The sequence below is a fragment of the Osmerus eperlanus genome, chromosome 14 (assembly GCF_963692335.1).
Source record: "Osmerus eperlanus chromosome 14, fOsmEpe2.1, whole genome shotgun sequence".
NCBI lineage: Eukaryota > Metazoa > Chordata > Actinopteri > Osmeriformes > Osmeridae > Osmerus > Osmerus eperlanus.
In genome coordinates, this window is record NC_085031.1 from 3,244,967 (window position 1) to 3,263,227 (window position 18,261).

Genomic DNA, 18,261 nt, shown 5'->3' on the forward strand with positions numbered 1-18,261 from the left:
AAACAATTCTGATCGGCAAGCCAGGCCTAGTCTGTGGATCCACACAGCTCGGGAGGCTAACCAGGATCAGCCCGGCCTCATCACATGAAGCCACAAGTACTTCTGGGAATGGCTGCTAATAAACAACATCCGCTTGACTCATTCTAGATGGAGCCTGCAATATGTTGATGCTACAATGTGTTGTTTGTTAGTTTTTTTTCCCCTCTAAAAACAGGTTGGTGAAAAAACAGACATATGGACAGATGAAATGTTTACGCACGCACAGACACACAAACAGACACATGCACATTATATGCAAAAGCACACATACACAAATACTGTATACATATATACACACACACAAACACGCACATCACATTCACACCTTCTTCTCACCTTGTGAGAGAGACACAGATTCATGCTGTGTCAACCTCACTGTCACTGGATCGCCTTCTTTCTTGCCCAACTAAGGCATACTCTCAGACAGTGATTGACACGCACGCACAAACATGCACAAACGCACAATTTAGGCCTAGCTGAGTAAATTAAATGTGAAATCAGGGCACCGGGCGAGGAAACAACTAGACGTTCATGTCTGCATAACAGCATCATGCACGTGATGTACTGTGTGAGTGTTACTGTGTGTGTGTGTGTGTGTGTGTGTGCGTGTGAAGACAGGGCCAGGAGGCAGTGATGCCATACGGGGCAGCTAAACTATCAGTTTGCTGTAATAGTGCTTCTTTTCTTTTCCTTAGGACCACTACAATCCACAGAAGAGAGAAAAATTGGCACTAACCTGAAAATAAGCTAACGCACAAACACATACACAAACTCACTTTCTCTCACTCACACACACATACACACACACACACACACCCTCATACGCAGCCATATACCATTTCCTTTTAACTTGCCCAATATATAGATCAAGTGATTGTGACAGCATCTTTATTTGTTAGTTTTCCTTTTTTTTTTTTTTTCTTGTTCTCTCTTTTCGCTTTTAAATCTTTTTCACCCTCCTTCTCTTCCTTAGCATCTCCCTCCCATTCTCTCTCTTTAATTCCCCCCTCTCTCTCCTCTGTCTCTCTCTGGACCGTACAGTATAGTAAATCCAGTCGCCTGGCTTTTGTGTACGGCTGAATGAGGCACGTGCTGTTGTTGATGCTTTTCCATATCCTTACGCGTAAAGTTGTTTTGAACAGTTCAAAATCATGATCAAACTCATTCCACACCCATTTGCTTACTAGCCAGCTATCATAACAATACACACAACCAAATAGCGTCACAAGAATGAGCAACGAGGCATGTTTGTGTGCATATCAAAAGCATCAGTTCTGGAGCTGAATGTTTCTAAATGTTTGTCCAATATCAAATCTTGTTTGATTTGGTCTTTACTTGCTGTTTTGTTGGTGGATGCTCTGGGCGCTTACACACAACAGCAGCATTATCTTGATGCTTTTATGATGAATCATTGAATAGTTACAGTATTTTAGTGAAACTTAGCTGTCTGAGGTGGAAGTAAAGGGCAACAGAACGAAGACACCAGTCATAAAAGCAAACAACATTTCATTACATTTTACTTCCTCGACTAGTTTTGAAGACCCCTAATAAAATGAGAGGGATGACTGAGCCTAAACAAGAAGGACGCAGTGTGTGTCTACGTGTGTGTGTGTTGTTGAAAGTGTAATCAGTCCAATTCATCTATTGAACTTTCCCAAATGGATTTCGATAATTACACAAAGTCAATACAATAGGATTTTGCAATTTTTTTTAACCGTCTCATTATAGATGGAATGACTGAAATGTGTCGAAACATGTTCACAAGGTTTAACTTAAAAGTATGGCGTTTTGTATGAGTGGTCCGTTGACTCACCGTCCAGCCTCCTCCATCAGTAGTCATGTCACAGTAGACCTGGAAGCCGGCGGGGTAGTGTGTGGGAAAGACAGAGTAGATGCCGTCCTCTCTCTGGCCATTGGCGTAGAGATCCCCGCAGTCACGAGGCCTGGAGCCTGGAGAGAGAGAGAGCGCGTGTGTGTGAGAGAGAGCAGTAGATAGAAACCGATAGAAAAAGGTAGAATGGAATGAAAGAGCAAGAGAGTGAGACAGCAAGAGAAAGATAGAGAAAGTGAGAGAAAGGGGGGGGGAGAGAAGGGGAGAAACAGAGAGAGAGCGTAGCTATAAACCCACCTGTCAACATGAACAGATGCTAGCGGATCTATCTGGGTGACTTCTAAAGGAAAATTAAATCTATACCTGTCTGACTCCCACAACTAGACTTCCCAGGGCAGCACCCTCCCACGCTGTCTCACAACACTATATCTCCCTGCCTTCGTCTCTCCCGACACCCTACCTCACAGCACGTTCCCCTGCCTCCCCTCTCCCTCTCTCTCCCCCCACTCGACCTCACCAAACTACATCTCCCAGCCTCCCTCTCTCCCCCACTGTCCCTTACAACACGTTAGCCCACATTTCTCTCTGAACACTGTCTTCTGTCATCTCTCTGTCTGTGGTATGGGAGTCTCACTGTGTCTCCTGAGAGGTGACCGGGAGGAGAGAGATAGGTTGGATGGTGTGTTTGTAAAAGTGTGTGTGTGCGTGTAGGTGTGTGTGTGTAGGTGTGTGCGTGTGTGGTGGGGGAAGGGGGGGCGGGAGGGGGAGTGGCAGGAAAAAAGATGAATGGGAAAACAGACGAGTGGAGAGACCAGGTCCCAAGCAGACACAGCTAGAAGCAGCAGAACCGGTCCAAGCAGAGAGACAGTGAAAAGCAGACCCCTCGGGAGAGACGGGGACACAAGCGGAGGGGCAGAGGATGAAGGGAGGCCCACAGACAGATAGAAAGAGAGAATGATACATGATACAATGATACAGGGAGAGACAACATGACATGAACAGAGTGACAAGAGGAGATGAAGTGGGCCTGGAGGCACTGTGGAGGATAGAGAGAGAGAGAGAGAGAAGAGAGAGAAGAGAGAGAGAGAGAAGAGAGAGAGAGAGAGAGAGAGAGAGAGAGAGAGACGAGAGAGAGAGGAGAGAGAGAGGAGAGAGAGAGAGAGAGATGAGAGAGAGAGAGAGAGAGAGAGAGAGAGAGAGAGGACAAAAGGGCGGATGGGAGGAGAGAGAACGAGGAGGGAAGAGGGAGGGAGGGAGCAGGAGAGGAAAGGGCAGAACAAGGGTGGAGAGGGAGAAAGAGAGAGGACGTGACAGAGGGAGAAATCCGAGTGGACAGAGTGGCTTGGGAGGGAGAAGGTGGGACCTTTGAGAAGTTTGGGTGTAGACTATAGGGAGGTGCATGTGTGTATGTGTGTAACGGCCACCCCTCCCACCCCACACCCCCACCCACCCCCATGCATCCCTAAGGACTCTTAAGGCCTAGATTATGCGGGTCCACTCTCTTTGGGTCCAACTCCAGAGTACAAGTTCAAAAAAAGAGAAAATGGAGTTCTCTCATAGGTTGAGAGAAGAGTTAATCTCAGCCCACCCTCCCACCACTCCTTTCTGGGCCCCCAGGATCCCCCGGGTCCCCTAGCGCTCCCTATCCTCTCCCTCCTAGCCCAGACATTCATCATCAGCACTATAAAGCGGGCTTCCTGCCCCAGATGCTTAGCTTACACTTTGCAGCCCCAGATGCTTAGCTTACACTTTGCACAGTCTCCTTTTTTTTAAGGTCTGGAACTATAAGGGATTGTTGGAAGTACCAATGAGTTGGATGCAGTCACTTTGGAGGGTAAAGCTAAATCGGGTTACCTGGGAGAGTGGTGTGTTAAGGCAACATTGTAATCTGAAACAGGTTTTGGCTCTTGTGACATGCTTGTAAATGAAACACACACACACACACATTCACAATCCCAAAAACACACAGGTTCCAAAATGTGTGTGTGTGTGTGAGTGTGTGCGTGCGTGTGTGTATATGAAATATTCATGGCGATATGCAACATGGTGTGTGTCTCACACTCTCTGACACAAACACGCACACATACACATCATCTCTGGAGCCCACGGTAGGAGAGAGTGTTATTGTGTATAGTACATGAGCTATATGTGCACTGTATTACATGGTTGGCTATGCAGAGCCAAGGGGAGCTGGGGTGGGGCTTCTAGAAGGGTTTAGACTGAAGCTTTCCTGGAAGAGGACGCCTTGGGCTCACACTCTCTCCGATAAACACACACGGACACACACATACACTTGCACACACACTTCTCTCTCTCTCTCTCTCTCTCTCTCTCTCTCTCTCTCTCTCTCTCTCTCTCTCTCTCTCTCTCTCTCTCTCTCTCGCCGTAGTATATTCTACAGCTCGCTATGTTAAGAGGATTATATGGTGTTGGATGTTAGGATGTTGGGAGGCAGATGTGGGGCTACTTGTGGAATAAAAACATAGACATGACACTGAGATTCAGAGACAGACAGTGCACTAGATATACTGATACACAGACAGACGAGCAGATATGCAGACCGACACAGTGACATACAGACCGACGGACAAACAGACATGCTGTAAAGACAGAGACATACAGACAGATAGAGGTACAGACAGACAAACAGACATCCTGACAGATATTGTAGATATGCAGACAGACAAACAAACATGAAGACAGACAGACAGCACCCAATCTTGAGAATTGAAATATTAAAACTAACAACATTGATAACAAAGGTGTAAAATTGGACTATTACACTCTTCTTCGTTTTAAAATATATGATGTATCTCTTTTATGAACTTTGGTTACATCAAGGTCCCCTGTCTCCCTTGCTGGTACTATATGCAAATGAAGGTGGGTGCAATGCTGTGCAATCATAGGTAAGTTTTTATTTTATTTTTATAAACTGATTAAATATTATTGTTATCAGCTGTGTCTCAACCATGCCAGGTCAACTCTGTTACTTTTCAAAATCAAAACTACTGTAAACTCTGGTGTACAAATATGTATCTTTATTGATATTAAGGGACTTAACAACTTTGAACATAAAATGGCTATTCACTACGACTATGCTGTGAAATAAAACATAACCTTTTGTCAGCTCCAAAATATGTCAGCTCCGTCAGATATTCTATCCTTAGCTGCCATTGAAGGAAACATTTTATAACCACGAGGTTGGCTCTTGACGAGGTTTGAAAAGATCAAGACTTGATCTTTTAAAATATATTTTCGAGAATGATTATGTAAAGAGTAAAAATCGAAAAATATATTTTTGCCAGTTTCTTCCCAACTCTCAAGAATGAGTGACACTGACACAGAGACATACTGACAGTCAGTTAGACAGATATAGTATAGAGTACAGACAGTCAAGCAGATACAGACACTCACTTTGACAGAAAGACAAACAGTAGGTCAGTCAGACATGCTGTACAGACAGACAGACAGACAGACAGACAGACATACAACGAGACAAACATACAGATAGACACACAGGCCGATAGACAGTCATACAGGCCGACAGACAAACAGACCGGTATACAGATAGACAGGCTCTCGTACCGTTGGCACATCCTTTGAGGCGGGCACCCCGGACTGGAGCCCTCTGCAGGTCGGCCTTGACGCGGGCCTTCAGCCCCCCCGTCTCCTTCTGCATGGTGTTGAGGGCGTCGCTCACCGAGTTCACCACCTTCACCATGTTGATCTGGCTCTCGGAGAGCAGCTGCAACACACACACACACACACATCAATTTGTTAGGTCTGCTCGTTAGGACATTGGTACAGTAGTGTGTGAGTGGTGAGAGAGGAGAGAGAGAGAGAGAGAGAGAGAGAGAGAGAGAGAGAGAGAGAGAGAGAGAAGAGAGAGAGAGAGAGAGAGAGAGAGGACTGGTACGGGGGAACAGAGTAACCTAGGTGTTCAGTTTCTCGCTGTGGTTGCAGTTCTTTAGAGCTGATAGCTGGAGATACTAGGTCAGCATGTCTCACTGCCCTACTTGGCCAACAAATACACAGCACCGAGTTAAACACACACACACACATATACATACATGCATACATATATGTACATACTGTACATACATACGTACGTACAAACATGCACACATGTTTGTATGTACCTGTTCAAGCACATCCTGTGGGCGTGCACAAACAAATGGAAATATACATACACACTCACACACAAATACAAACACATTCCCACTCTGCAGTGCCCAGCGTCACAGATAAGAGGCTCAGGAGTGCTGGGCTGCGTCCATGGCAGCTATATCCAGGTGTGTTAACTGCATTAGAACGAAGCCCCAGCGGCCTGCTCTGGCCTCGATAACACACACACGCACACACACAAAGGACACAGAGGCACAACTCCAATCCCATTACACAGGCATGGAGTCTGCTCACACACCAAGGGAAATGACCCGTTTCCTCTGAAGCTGTGCGGGTGCACCACAGTTAACTTTTGCAGTTAGTTGCCTCACAGCAAGAGGATTTTCTACACAAGGGGAATGTGTTTGTGTGTGTGTGTGTTTCATTTGAACATACATGAACTATGGATTTGAGAGAAAGCACATGAACGTACGTAGCTCATCCTGATGTGGATGAGTCATCGTTAAAGTGAGTTTACTGTGCAAGAGACGCGGAGTATGTGGAGAGGTGGGGTTGGACGGAGAAAGAGCTAGAAGGAGAGAGAGAGACAGGGAGGGAGAGAAGTGGTCAACGAGAGTTATTGGTGTCCTGCTATTGAAGGGAGAGAAGCAGGGAGGGAGAGGGAGTAAAAGGGAAGCAAATAGAGGGAGAGAGAGTGAGAGAGTGAGAGAGTGAGAGAGAGAGAGAGAGAGAGAGAGAGAGAGAGAGAGAGAGAGAGAGAGAGAGAGAGAGAGAGAGAGAGAGAGAGAGAGAGAGAGAGAGAGAGAGAGAGAGAGAGAGATAGAGAGAGAGGAGAGAGAGAGGGAGAGAGAGAGAGAGAGAGAGAGAGAGAGAGAGAGAGAGAGAGAGAGAGAGAGAGAGAGAGAGAGAGAGAGAGAGAGAGAGAGAGAGAGAGAGAGATGAAGGGGCGAGCAGTACGAAGCCTTATCAGTGAGCTCAGACATATCAATTAGAAACACAATGAAATTAGCTCTCATTACAACATCTCCTCCAGCACATTAATGGACTACATGTCTAGGTTAATCTTGAGTTTAAAAAAATAAGATATTGAATGCATAAGGTGTACGTTTACATAATGAATGTCAAAGTATCTTTGTGGTACAGAGTTAGGATAAGTGCAAAGTTGAGGATTCTGGACCAGAAGGCTTCTTTAAAACAGGTTCTTCTTTGAAGATAATCTACTTTGGTGCTACATCAGCTCCGGTTTCACAATGGTTCAATCCAATAGAGATAAGGATGGGAGTGTGACAAATTAGTGTGTCCATCACAGGAGGATTTAATCAGATTTGTCGCCATCCAATCAGGATTCTTGTTTCTGAGGCTTTGTGGGACAGGTGCTGTGTGTCGCAGGGTGGAACCATTCTCCTGGGGGCCTGATGCATGTGGGACCATTACTAACGGTTGCGTACTCGGCTCTGTGTTCACATAAATCACAGTGCCGGCCGGGGGCAGCCGATGGATCAGGCCGTCATGCTGTGGTATCAGGCTCACTCACTCACACACACACATACACACACATACACTCACACACATATACACACGCACACACCAGCCAGCCAGACAGCCAGGTTCTCCTCGCCTCAGAGAGGAAATCAATCATTTGGGGAGGCTACACCGTCTCCACCTCCACTTAGACCAGCTGGTCTCTCTCTCTCTCTCTCTCTCTCTCTCTCTCTCTCTCTCTCTCTCTCTCTCTCTCTCTCTCTCTCTCTCTCTCTCTCTCTCCTTCTGTGTTTCTCTCTCAGTCTCTCCCTCTCTTTCTCGCTCTCCCTCTCTCCCTTCTGTATGAGGACAAGAACAATAGGGGGAGTGCGCTGTCCCAAAGGTCAGCCATCTACTTTTTGGCTACCAGAGGCAATGCAGTAGGTGTATGTAAATGTGTATGTGTGTGTGTGTGGCTGTACTCATCCATACAATAGAGTATTGATGTGGGTGTATTTGTGTATGAATGTGTGTGTATGTACTGAACGTGGCTATGCTCACCCACACAGTAGACACCCTGTGGCTGTGTGTGTTCACCCATAGACTAAACTCCCAGTAGCTACGTATGTATGTGTGTGTGTATGTGTGCGTATGTGTGTATGTGTGTGGGTGTATGTCTGCATGTATGTGTGTGTTCAGCTGTGCTCCATAAAGTAGCTCTGCAGGCCTGTCAGAGTAAGATACAGGGGAGACAGTATGTGAGAGAGTGTGAGTGGCTGTGCTCAACCATACGGTAGACACCCAGTAGCTAAGTCTGTGTGTGCCCGCATGTGAGCAGTATCAGTGCATGGGACGAAGCCTATCCAATCAAGACCGGTTAGTCAAAACAAAAGCATAATATGTCACGCCCGTCGCAAACACAATAGGATAAGAGTCAATAAGACAATGTTTTACACGGCCGTACTATAAAACCATTGGATGACACGCCGTACATGGTTCCTGATGCTCTATTGAGAGTGAGAGCCTGTTAATGTAAGTATGAATGAGCCAAAGCCCCTTGTCCCCTGAAGGCTCCAATGTGGCCTGGGTGTATAGTGTGTGTGGGTGTGTATGTGAACTGATACATAATTACCTCTCACACTTCCCCTCTTCAGCCCAAAATAAAGTGCTGCCTGCCAGCAGCTCCAGGAGTCGACATCACCTCTCTTCTCTCTTCTTATCTCTATTTTTAAAAGTGCACTCCCTCTCTCTCTCTCTCTCTCTCTCTCTCTCTCTCTCTCTCTCTCTCTCTCTCTCTCTCTCTCTCTCTCTCTCTCTCTCTCTCTGTGTTTTCACTGGCATTCTCTCCTTTGCCTCTCCTGCCTCCCTCTCTCTGCTGTCTCTCTCTTTCCCCTCTCCCTCTTTCCGGCCCTACTCTCTCCACCCTTCTTCTTCTCTTACGCTGTCTTCGTTTTCTCCTCCTCCCTCTCTTCTCCGCTCTCAACTGGGTGTCTGTGTCTCCTCAACCCTCCCTCCCGTTGTCCTGTCTCTTTCCCCTTCGCTCTCTTCCCTTGTTTTCCCTTGCTCCCACCTTCATCTCCCCTCCTTCTCCCACCTCCCCCTCCCACCCCTATCCTCTCTCCCTCCTCCACATCTCCACCCCCACCCCCCACGTCCCGCTGGGTTGTGTTTTCAGCCAGGTTTGAACCTTCTCTTTGATAGCGAGAGGCCTTTCCAAGCCTGTTTGAAGAGTTTGAGGAACACAGACACTTTCACACACCAAAGAGCCACCGACAACCTTCTCCTCCTAGCGCCATATTATTTCCTAAATAGCACTGACTCCAGCTGGGGTGCTCTATGGAAAAAAGAGAGGTGTCTTTTCCCCTTTCTCTTCTCTCACTCTCTCTCCTTTGGTCCTCACTTTCTCTCTTTCTCTCTCTCTTTCTCTGTTGTGAGCTTAAAGAGGTAAGGATATCAGGAAGAATGAATCACACAGAGCTGGATGACAAGAATAGAGAAATTGAGAACCCAGTAAAAGAGATAGAGAGGTATTCTGTGGTGTAGCTTTGAGCAGGCATGGCGTCACACAGAGCGCTCTAGCCAGGTAGAGCTGAATTCTACTTAGACTCAGTCAGGCTAACTGGCTATAATAATGATGAATGTGAGAGATCAGGTCTACTGTAGACAAAGTGACTCTCACTTTCTCTCACAGGCTGCTTACAACAAATGATCCCCAGAAGGCACTAAACCTGGAAGTATACAATGAAATCAATAACACACACAAATGTATGTGGATGTACAGTAGGTGTGTGTGTGTGTAAGGTGTTAGCTGAATGTGCCATGTGTGCGTGTGTGTGAGGGTGAGCGCGCTAGAAATGTGGTTTGTGTATTCCGAGGTGTGTGTGTGTCCCTCAGGTGCGTGTGTGTATCAGGTGGGAGTCAGATGGCTGAGCGGTTAGGGAATCGGGCTATTAATCAGAAGGTTGTTGGTTCGATTCCCGGCCTACCAAACGACGGTGTGTCCTTGGGCAAGGCACTTCACCTTACTTGCCTCGGGGAGAATGTCCCTGTACTTCCGGTAAGTCGCTCTGGATAAGAGCGTCTGCTAAATGACTAAATGTAAATGTAATGTAATAAGTGTGTGTGGCCCTCACCTGTATAAGCCTGCCTTGCTCAGTCTGCAGAGTGTTGAGGTCCTGCCCCAGGCTTCCCTGGCCTCGCCTCAGTGACTCGTAGTCCATCTTCAACTGGCCGGCGTGCGCCGACAGCTTGGCCACCTCCTCCGCCAGGTTGACCAGCAGGGCGCGGTCCTGGCCCTTGACGGACTTGAGGTCCGAGTCGTGGTCGGTCAGCGAGTGCAGCAGCGACGTCTGAACGCCCTCCAGGCGCAGGAAGTTGCCGTTGTAGTCGGGGCAGTTGGGGTCAATGAAGATGTTGATGCGCGAGCCGTCGCCCCTCTCCACGGTGACGAGGGCGTTGGCCTCGTCCTGATTGGTGGAGATGTGGGGCGGGCCGTCGGACATGGGCGGGGCCTGGTAGTGGTTCATGAAGAGGATGGTGCCGGTTACCGTGACGGCGAGGAGCACTGCGACGAAGAGAAGGATGGTGCATAGGAGGTAGCTGCAGCTCATCCTCTGGGGAGAGGGAAGGAAGGAGAGAAAAGGAGAGAGCGACGGAGACATTGAGACAGAGAAACAGCAGGGAAGATCAGAAAAAGAGAGAGAGAGAGAAAGAGAAAAAAAAGGGAGAGATGGAAACTGTTAAACAAGGTCCATACAACACAGAAATCGAAACAGGGCTGGAACCACCAGTCTTTTGCTATTGTTATTTTTCTGTCATTCATCCATGGGCAATTTATCTCCAACAACCCTGTTTCGGGTTGACTCGGAGAAGCACAGCAAAAGCTGTACTCTTCTCCCACATGTCAGAACACGGTGTGTTGTTTCAGACTATTTTATTTCACAATAGAGTGAGAGAGTCTGCGAGGAGGGAGAACAGCAGGAAGCCTGTTACCGTCTATGGAGGGATAGAGAGGTAGAGAAGGATGACTGGGAGAGAGAGATAGAGACAGAGAAAAAGTGGAAGTGGGAATAGGGGGGAGAGCATGAGATGATTGATTTGATTGCTCTCACTCCTCCATGATGCTTTGTGTTGGTATATGTTCACAACTGTATGTGTGAGTGTGTTTCTGTGTGTGTGTGTTTGCGTGGGCAGCCTTCTATAGACGTAATTAACAAGTAAATGTGCAGTACACAGTGAACCATTGTAATTACAAACAAACGGTTGAGTTTATGACTGCTCACTCTGCAGCTGATAAAGTGTGTTTTCCTGGAAACACCTCCATCGGCTGTGTTTATTTGTAGCTTCTGTACAGGGGTGAGGATTGAAAGTGTATGTGTGCGTGCATGTTTGTTAGTTTGTGTGCATGTTTGTTTGCATGTGTGTGTGTGTATGCATATGCACAGAAACAGGTATTTGAAAACGTCGCTGTTTATCTACGTGCCGTAATCATCTATTGTGTTGATGGGTACACAGTGTCTCTCTCTCACACAAGAGAACACAAACACACACACACACACACATTCAGTGGGAACAAACCCCAGAGACAGAGTAGAGACAACCTCTTGCCGACATGAGTTTAAATTAGAGGTGCTGACACCTACAGTATGACGACTGCAGTAGTAGAGGTTGGAGGAGTCGAGGCTGAGGCCTAGGATAGAAAAGGCAAGAGGAGTGGAGGCTGGGGGCTAGGATAGAAGTGGCGGGAATTGTAGAGGCTGGTGGAGGCTTGGGGAATAAAAGTTAGGGGCTTGGGCAGAAGAGGCTGGAGTTGTAGAGGCTGGAGGAACGGAGGCTAGATGAGTAGAAGGTTGGGGTGAATAGGCTGGAGGAGTGGAGGCTTGAGGAGTGAAGGCTGGGGGAGTAGAGGTTGGGAGAGTGGAGGTTGGGTGAGTAAAGGCTACTGGAGTGGAGGCTTCAGAAAAGGAGCCTGAAAGTGTATAGGCTGAAAGAATAGAGCATACATTTAGATGCAAGATGCAGATGCAAAAGACGCTGCAGGTGAAATTGGTACAGGAGTGAAGGCTACTAAACTGGAAAAGGGGAAATGGAGATTTGAAAAGGACAAAGCCACACATACACCATGGCACAAGCACAAAATCACACAAAATGTAAGGGCCATTGTCTCTTCATACTGTTTTATCTCTCTGTCTCCTCTCACAACATGCAGGCATTCCACCCTAACAACTCTCTGCATGTCAAAATGTGTGTGAGTCTTTGTTAAGTTGTATCTTCTGGGAGAGAGAGGGCCTAACAATGTGTTGCAACAATGAAGGAACATTGTTTCAATAAAAAAAACACATGAATGGAACCATGAATGGTGCTGTCAGGCCAAAGACACTAAAACAACAAAGAGCTAACCAAACTCGCCTGACTAAATACTGTCTCTCACAAAAATACATCGGGTGCCACCCGTTCCTTACGTGATTGGGTATATGCATCAACCTATTTCCTTTCCCGTGTGAAAAGGAACAAAAAAACAAACAAAAAGCACCATACAGCGTAAAACACAAACCCAAATTTGTCATTAAACCAGAGGATGATCCAGTATATACTTAATACTAACAAATAATACTGATTCTTTAACAACAAGCTCAAAACACAACCGACATAAAATAGCCGACAGCAACCAAATACACAAACACAAACAGCACAAACACAGAATCAGCCGACAAATGAAGAGAAGACAGGAAGGGTTATAAGGCAGACATGGAGAAAATTGGTACGGCTCTACAAGCATTGTACACTTGGATCTGGGCAGTTCCTCCCTATCTTCCTGGCAGATCCTATCAAGTTCCACCAAATTGGCCACTACGCTGGTTAAGAAATCAGGTGGCCATTCTCCCTGATATCCGCGGCTGATAAACAACACCGTTTAGACCGTCAGCTACGTATGTATACACTGTGGAGTACCCAATCCTCTTTGGGCTGAGTGCCCTGCGCGGATAACAGGGGGATCATTCTCAACCAGAGATGCAGGTTTGCAGTTCCAAGTCCCTGTCCGCTTGTCACAGTGAAAATCTGATGGGCTCGTTTCTGCTTTGATAGATTTGGGTTTGGATGGGAATTTCACCTTCAGACCATCACCACAAAATCAAGCCCTATCGCTCATGCCTTTCACCCCAGCATTCTGGATTGACCCCATTGATGGACAACCCATAAGCCCCAGGAGAGGTCCTCCACCGGGCCGTCTCTGTCCACATGCAAGTTGGCATCCTCCATCAAGAAAACATTTCATTCCTGGACATCCACATTCCAGGGGCCTGTTCCACAAAGCACTCTCAAAAGAATTGTAATTCAAGTCCCAAACTTGACTTGAAGGAACCTAACAATCAGACGGTTCCATAAAAGCCGATTGTAGTTGCCGCCATCAGACTAATTTGATTCAGGTTTAAGTAGTCAAGATTGCATATGCATGCTATTCTTATCCAGCCCGAGAGGTCATGGCCATTAAATGTATGCACATTGAAATTTAGATCAATCATTTGTGGTCAACAAATGTGTTTGCTTTTGTATTGTTTCTATTTTTGTAGCTATGATAATACTATTAACCCTAACCCTAACCCTGCGTGGTTAAGCTACTACATGGAGAGCTACAGCACATCCAGGAGGCGCTGAATCAAGGCTTCATACGACCTTCTACCTCAGCTTGCTTCTTGACATTGAGACCAGCCCAAGGTGACTGCTGTCACCATTCGGTCGCAACCAGACACACTCAAAGCCCTCCAGAGATTCCCGGGCTTCACAAACTTCTAAATGCGGTTCAGTGGCAACTTTGTTTTTCACCAGTTCCCTTTATGGTCTCACCCTGATCCCTCTCTCCCCTTTGTGGTTGAGGTGGTCTGGAGGGGGGACATTGTCCTATCTCGACGTCAGGGCAGCTCGGCACAGCTTCATGACTGGGGTCACTTCTCCCGATTTGACTTCCCCATGACGTACAGACCCAGAGGTCAGAACGGTGAAGCGGATGCGCTCTCTCAACAGATTGGGGCTTCCATGTCTCCACTTTCTGAGGAGTACATCCTCTCACGCGCTTGCCTGCTGGTGCCTGGTACATTATGGTGACCGTGCCACAGGATCATTTGTTCGGTCTCCCGCCTCCTGCCCTCCTTCCCGGGCCTCCGACCCCGAGTCAGTTTACTCACGACTCCCTCCAAACGATTCATGTCACCAGTGTACTCTCTTCCTCATAAGGCGAGCCAACTCGTGGTCATCCCTCACCCGGGACGTGACTCAGTTTGTCAGTGCTGAGCTCAGCGTGTGTGCAGTCCGCAACTCCTTGTCTGCTCCCTGCCTGTCTCCTGCAACCGGCAACCATACCTCAGAATCCCCAGTCTCACATAGTTGTGGATTTTGTCACTGACCTACCAAAGTCAGGAACACCACAGTCTTGGTGTTTGTAGACCGTTTTTATAAAGCCGGTTGCCTGCACCTCTTCCACAGCTCCCAACCACCATTGAGACAGGGGAGGTCCTGCAGTGTTTCCGCTATGTTGATTTTTCTGTGGCGGCCCGCCACGGCTAAATTTCTGCCGCCACGGTATCAGGAATAGGGATGTACAAAATTGTAGGCCGTCTATCAGCAGTGATTGTTAGAAAGCGTATCGGAGGATTGCACGGACACGCGCTTCACAGCGCAGTTGAGATTGCGAGTGTGCGTCCTTGAGAACTGTAGAGCTAAGTCGCATAACTTATATTGTCAGTTAATTTAAGGCTGTTATTGTATTAGTCTATAGTTCTTGCTAATTTAAATTAAGTTAACTGAATGATGGTGATTTTCGTTGTTTGTAGGCTATTCTTCCTCTGCAAGCGAAATTGCACATGTCGATTCGATAGCGATTGCTGCCCTTGCTCACGTTTGTATTTTAGGTGCATTATTATGCTGAAGTAGTTTTAATTAATAAATAGTGGGTATATTGTTATTATTAGCTACAGAATGCTTAGCCTATCAAGATCAAATAAAGCAGACAGCGTACATGCTTCCAAGTGGCCCCTTAATCGATAGGCTAGGCTACTGACCATTTACAATAAGTTACGTCAATTATTAATTGGCAGCATTTATGCCATTTACAACATACTTTATGACTGTAAGGTGTCATTAAGTAGCCTAACTTTATTTCTTTACGGGAAATAGGACAAAAATATGTGCAATATTACATTAGCTATTAGACTATTAAAATATCCGAAATATAGGCTTAGGGTTAGCACTTTGTTTCGGCGGGGGGGGGGGGGACACACTGTCCTGTTCTACCAAGTGTTCCGCCTATTCGAGCTGTTGAAGCCTCAGCCCTCAGTTAATCTCCCGGGTCTGGTCTATGAGTCTAAACATCAGTTTGTCCTACCATCTCCAGTCGAATGGCCAGAAGGAGAGTCTTAATATAAAGCTTGGCTGGCTTCTCTGTTTTGCCTACAGCATCAAGGGAGAACTGAGCCGGTTTCAACCCTGGGCAGTTTGTCCAGAACTCCCTCACCAGCTCCTCTACGGGCATTACACCCTTCCAGTGTGTGCTCGGAAACCAGCCGGCACTGTTCCCTTGGGGGGGAAACCACAGCATTGCCAACTGTCGATTACCGTCTACGATGCAGTGAGGAGTTCTGGCAAGCTGCCCATGTTTGGCTTCGGAGAGTGGTGCACACCCAGAAGTTCCAGGCTGTACCCGATTACGTCTCTGGATGGCCTGCATTGCCCTGTCTGCCTGTGTACTGAAACCTTGCCTGTCCCTGACCACTCTCATGAACCAACTCACCTCTCAGACCCTCCCCCTCAGAGTGTTGCCTCGCTACTCCACCAAGCTTCACTATAGGATGGTATTAGCAAAGAGTTCAATGTTTGTCTCATCAGACCAGAGATAATAATTTCTGATGCTCTTAGAGTCCTTTAAAAGCTGTTTGGCAAACTCCAAGAGAACTATCAGATACCTTTTACTCAAGAGTGACTTCCGTCTAGCCACTCTACCATTAATATCTGATAGATGGAGTGCTGCTGAGATGGTCATATTGCAAGCAAGTTCCCCCAGCTCTGCAGAGGACTTCTGATGCTCTGTTGGAGTAATTATTGGGTTATTGGCCACCTCCCTGACCAAGGCCCTTCTTGCCTGCTTCCTCAGTTTGGCTGGACAATCACATCTCAGACACATGACACATTCTGGTGGTTCAAAACGTTTTCCATTTCACAATATTTGAGGCGACTGTCTTCTGAGGAACACTCAAAGCTTTAGAAATGGTTTTATACCCTTGCCCTGGTCTATGACTCACCATAATTTTATCAGAGGGCTACAGAGAGATCCTTAGACTTCATGGCTTGGTCGATTTCCTGACACACAGTGTGAATTGTTGGACCTTATATCCTGTACATAAGTATATGCCCAATAAATTCATTTTGCCACAGGTGGACTCCAATCAAGGTGTAGAAACATTTCAATGAGAGATTTCTCATTTCAATTCTTCAATGAGAGATTTAAGTTTTTGATTAGATTTCCTTTTGATTTGGCAAAAATGGGTAATTATGGGTAATTGTATTTAGATTAGTGGAACAAAAAACGATTCCGTTTACAATTAAAATCTACAAAACAATTAAATGTGCTAAAAGTGAAGTAGGCACTGTAGGAACTGTATCCATATAATACTGTACATACTCTGTATAGAAAGAGAGAGAGAGAGAGAGAGAGAGAGAGAGAGAGAGAGAGAGAGAGAGAGACAGAGAGAGAGAGAGAGAGAAAGTTTATGGAGGGAGGGAATCTTCTTTTCTCCCTGTCTCACTCTTTCTGTTTCATTCTCTAATTTTCTCTGTCCTTCTCTGTCTCTCCCTCCATCTCTCTTTCTCTCTCTCTCTCTCTATTCTGTTCTCTGTCTCTTTCTCTCTTCCTTTGCTCTCTCTCTTGGGCAAAACCATCAAAAGAGGTACAGAGATAAAAGAGAGGGAGCGGGAGAAAGGGTAGAAGAAGACAAATAAGAGTTTGAAAAAAGAGGTAGAGAGAGATAGAGGTGACACGGACGGAACGAGGGAGAGAGGCGGAGTAGAAACCCTTGTCCTCTACAGCAGCAGACAAACACTGGACTTTACACTGGCACACTGGGTTTCTCATTACATAAGCAGGAACCCACAGGGTGCTCAGAAAATACACACACATATAAGCACGTAGCGCGCGCACACACACATACACACACAGGCACACACAGACAGACAGCCCCACACAGATGCACACTATTATTCAGAGTGTGTCAGGCTAGCGTGTGAATGGTTCAGGCTTCGTCGGGTTCTTGCAGTGCCAAATTGCAAACCCTAATCCTCATCTGACGCCGCAGGGTTTGGGCTTCTTTGGGTGAGGTCTGGCAGCTTCCCCTCCACCCCCAATAAACAAACAAGCACACATACTCTCCCACCATGACTACAAGGAGCTATCTAAGAACTCTAATCTCTTATGCGGAGGAGAGACTCTGTGTTTATCGTCCTCAACTCAAGGAAAACAGAGAGAACATGGAGGTGGGGTTGGGAAAGAAAAAGAGAGACGTATGAATGGAGGATGTTGGAAAGATGAGAGAGGGAGTACAGGGGGAGAAAGTATGTATAATGTGTACTGTACAGTGTCTGGAGGTGGTGTGTTTGCGTGTCTGTGCTAGAAGGGTGTGTATGTCTGTGGACACGTGTGTGTGTGTGTGTGCAGCCCTTACCTTGGGCGGGGTCTCTCTGACTGTGTCTGAATCTGACCAGCGGTGTTTGAGCGTGGAGGAGCTGGGCACACACTCACAGAACGTCTGCATGGAACAAACAAACAAGCCAATGTTGTTGTTGTTGTTGTGGGTGATGTTTGCTCTTCATTAGGTAACAGATATATTTTAGACATCAAGTTATTACACACTGTTGAGATCCGATGCCGGTCTAGATAATGAACCAGGACTGGTCTTAACGGCACCTTGGTGTGCTATGCTAACTGGAGAACTAGCACACCACACATTTCATGGGTGTATGTTGTTAGTGAGCCGGTAACCGAAGACAATTTCTTATCATCATGTGATGACAATCATGTTTTTTAAATCTTGAATCTTTGAATACAGTCACAGACAAATGGCAGCAAGTAAAGCAGTTAGCTGTATGCTAGCGTAATATAATCCTAAACTACAATAAAGACACTTAAAACACCCCCAAAAATCCAGGTATGAAAACAATGAAGGGGTCCCTCAGAGACAGCACATTCGGTTTCCGTGAGACGGCGTGCGAGAAGCAGGGTGGGGGGGGGGGGGGGGGGGGTGAGATGAGTCAGGGTGCAC

At 46.7% G+C, this 18,261-nt stretch overlaps 1 protein-coding gene across 1 annotated transcript in view; it reads right to left on the reverse strand.

Annotated features, from left to right (window-relative positions):
* Positions 1-18,261, reverse strand: part of fibcd1b (fibrinogen C domain containing 1b) — a 46,477-nt gene that overhangs the window by 9,208 nt on the left and 19,008 nt on the right. Inside the window, exons 2-5 of the mRNA XM_062478150.1 lie at positions 17,665-17,748; positions 10,090-10,569; positions 5,456-5,615; positions 1,853-1,989 (exon numbers count right to left, since the gene is read on the reverse strand). Of these exons, the coding sequence (XP_062334134.1) occupies positions 1,853-1,989; positions 5,456-5,615; positions 10,090-10,569; positions 17,665-17,748 (861 nt within the window). The remainder of the gene's footprint in view (positions 1-1,852; positions 1,990-5,455; positions 5,616-10,089; positions 10,570-17,664; positions 17,749-18,261) is intronic.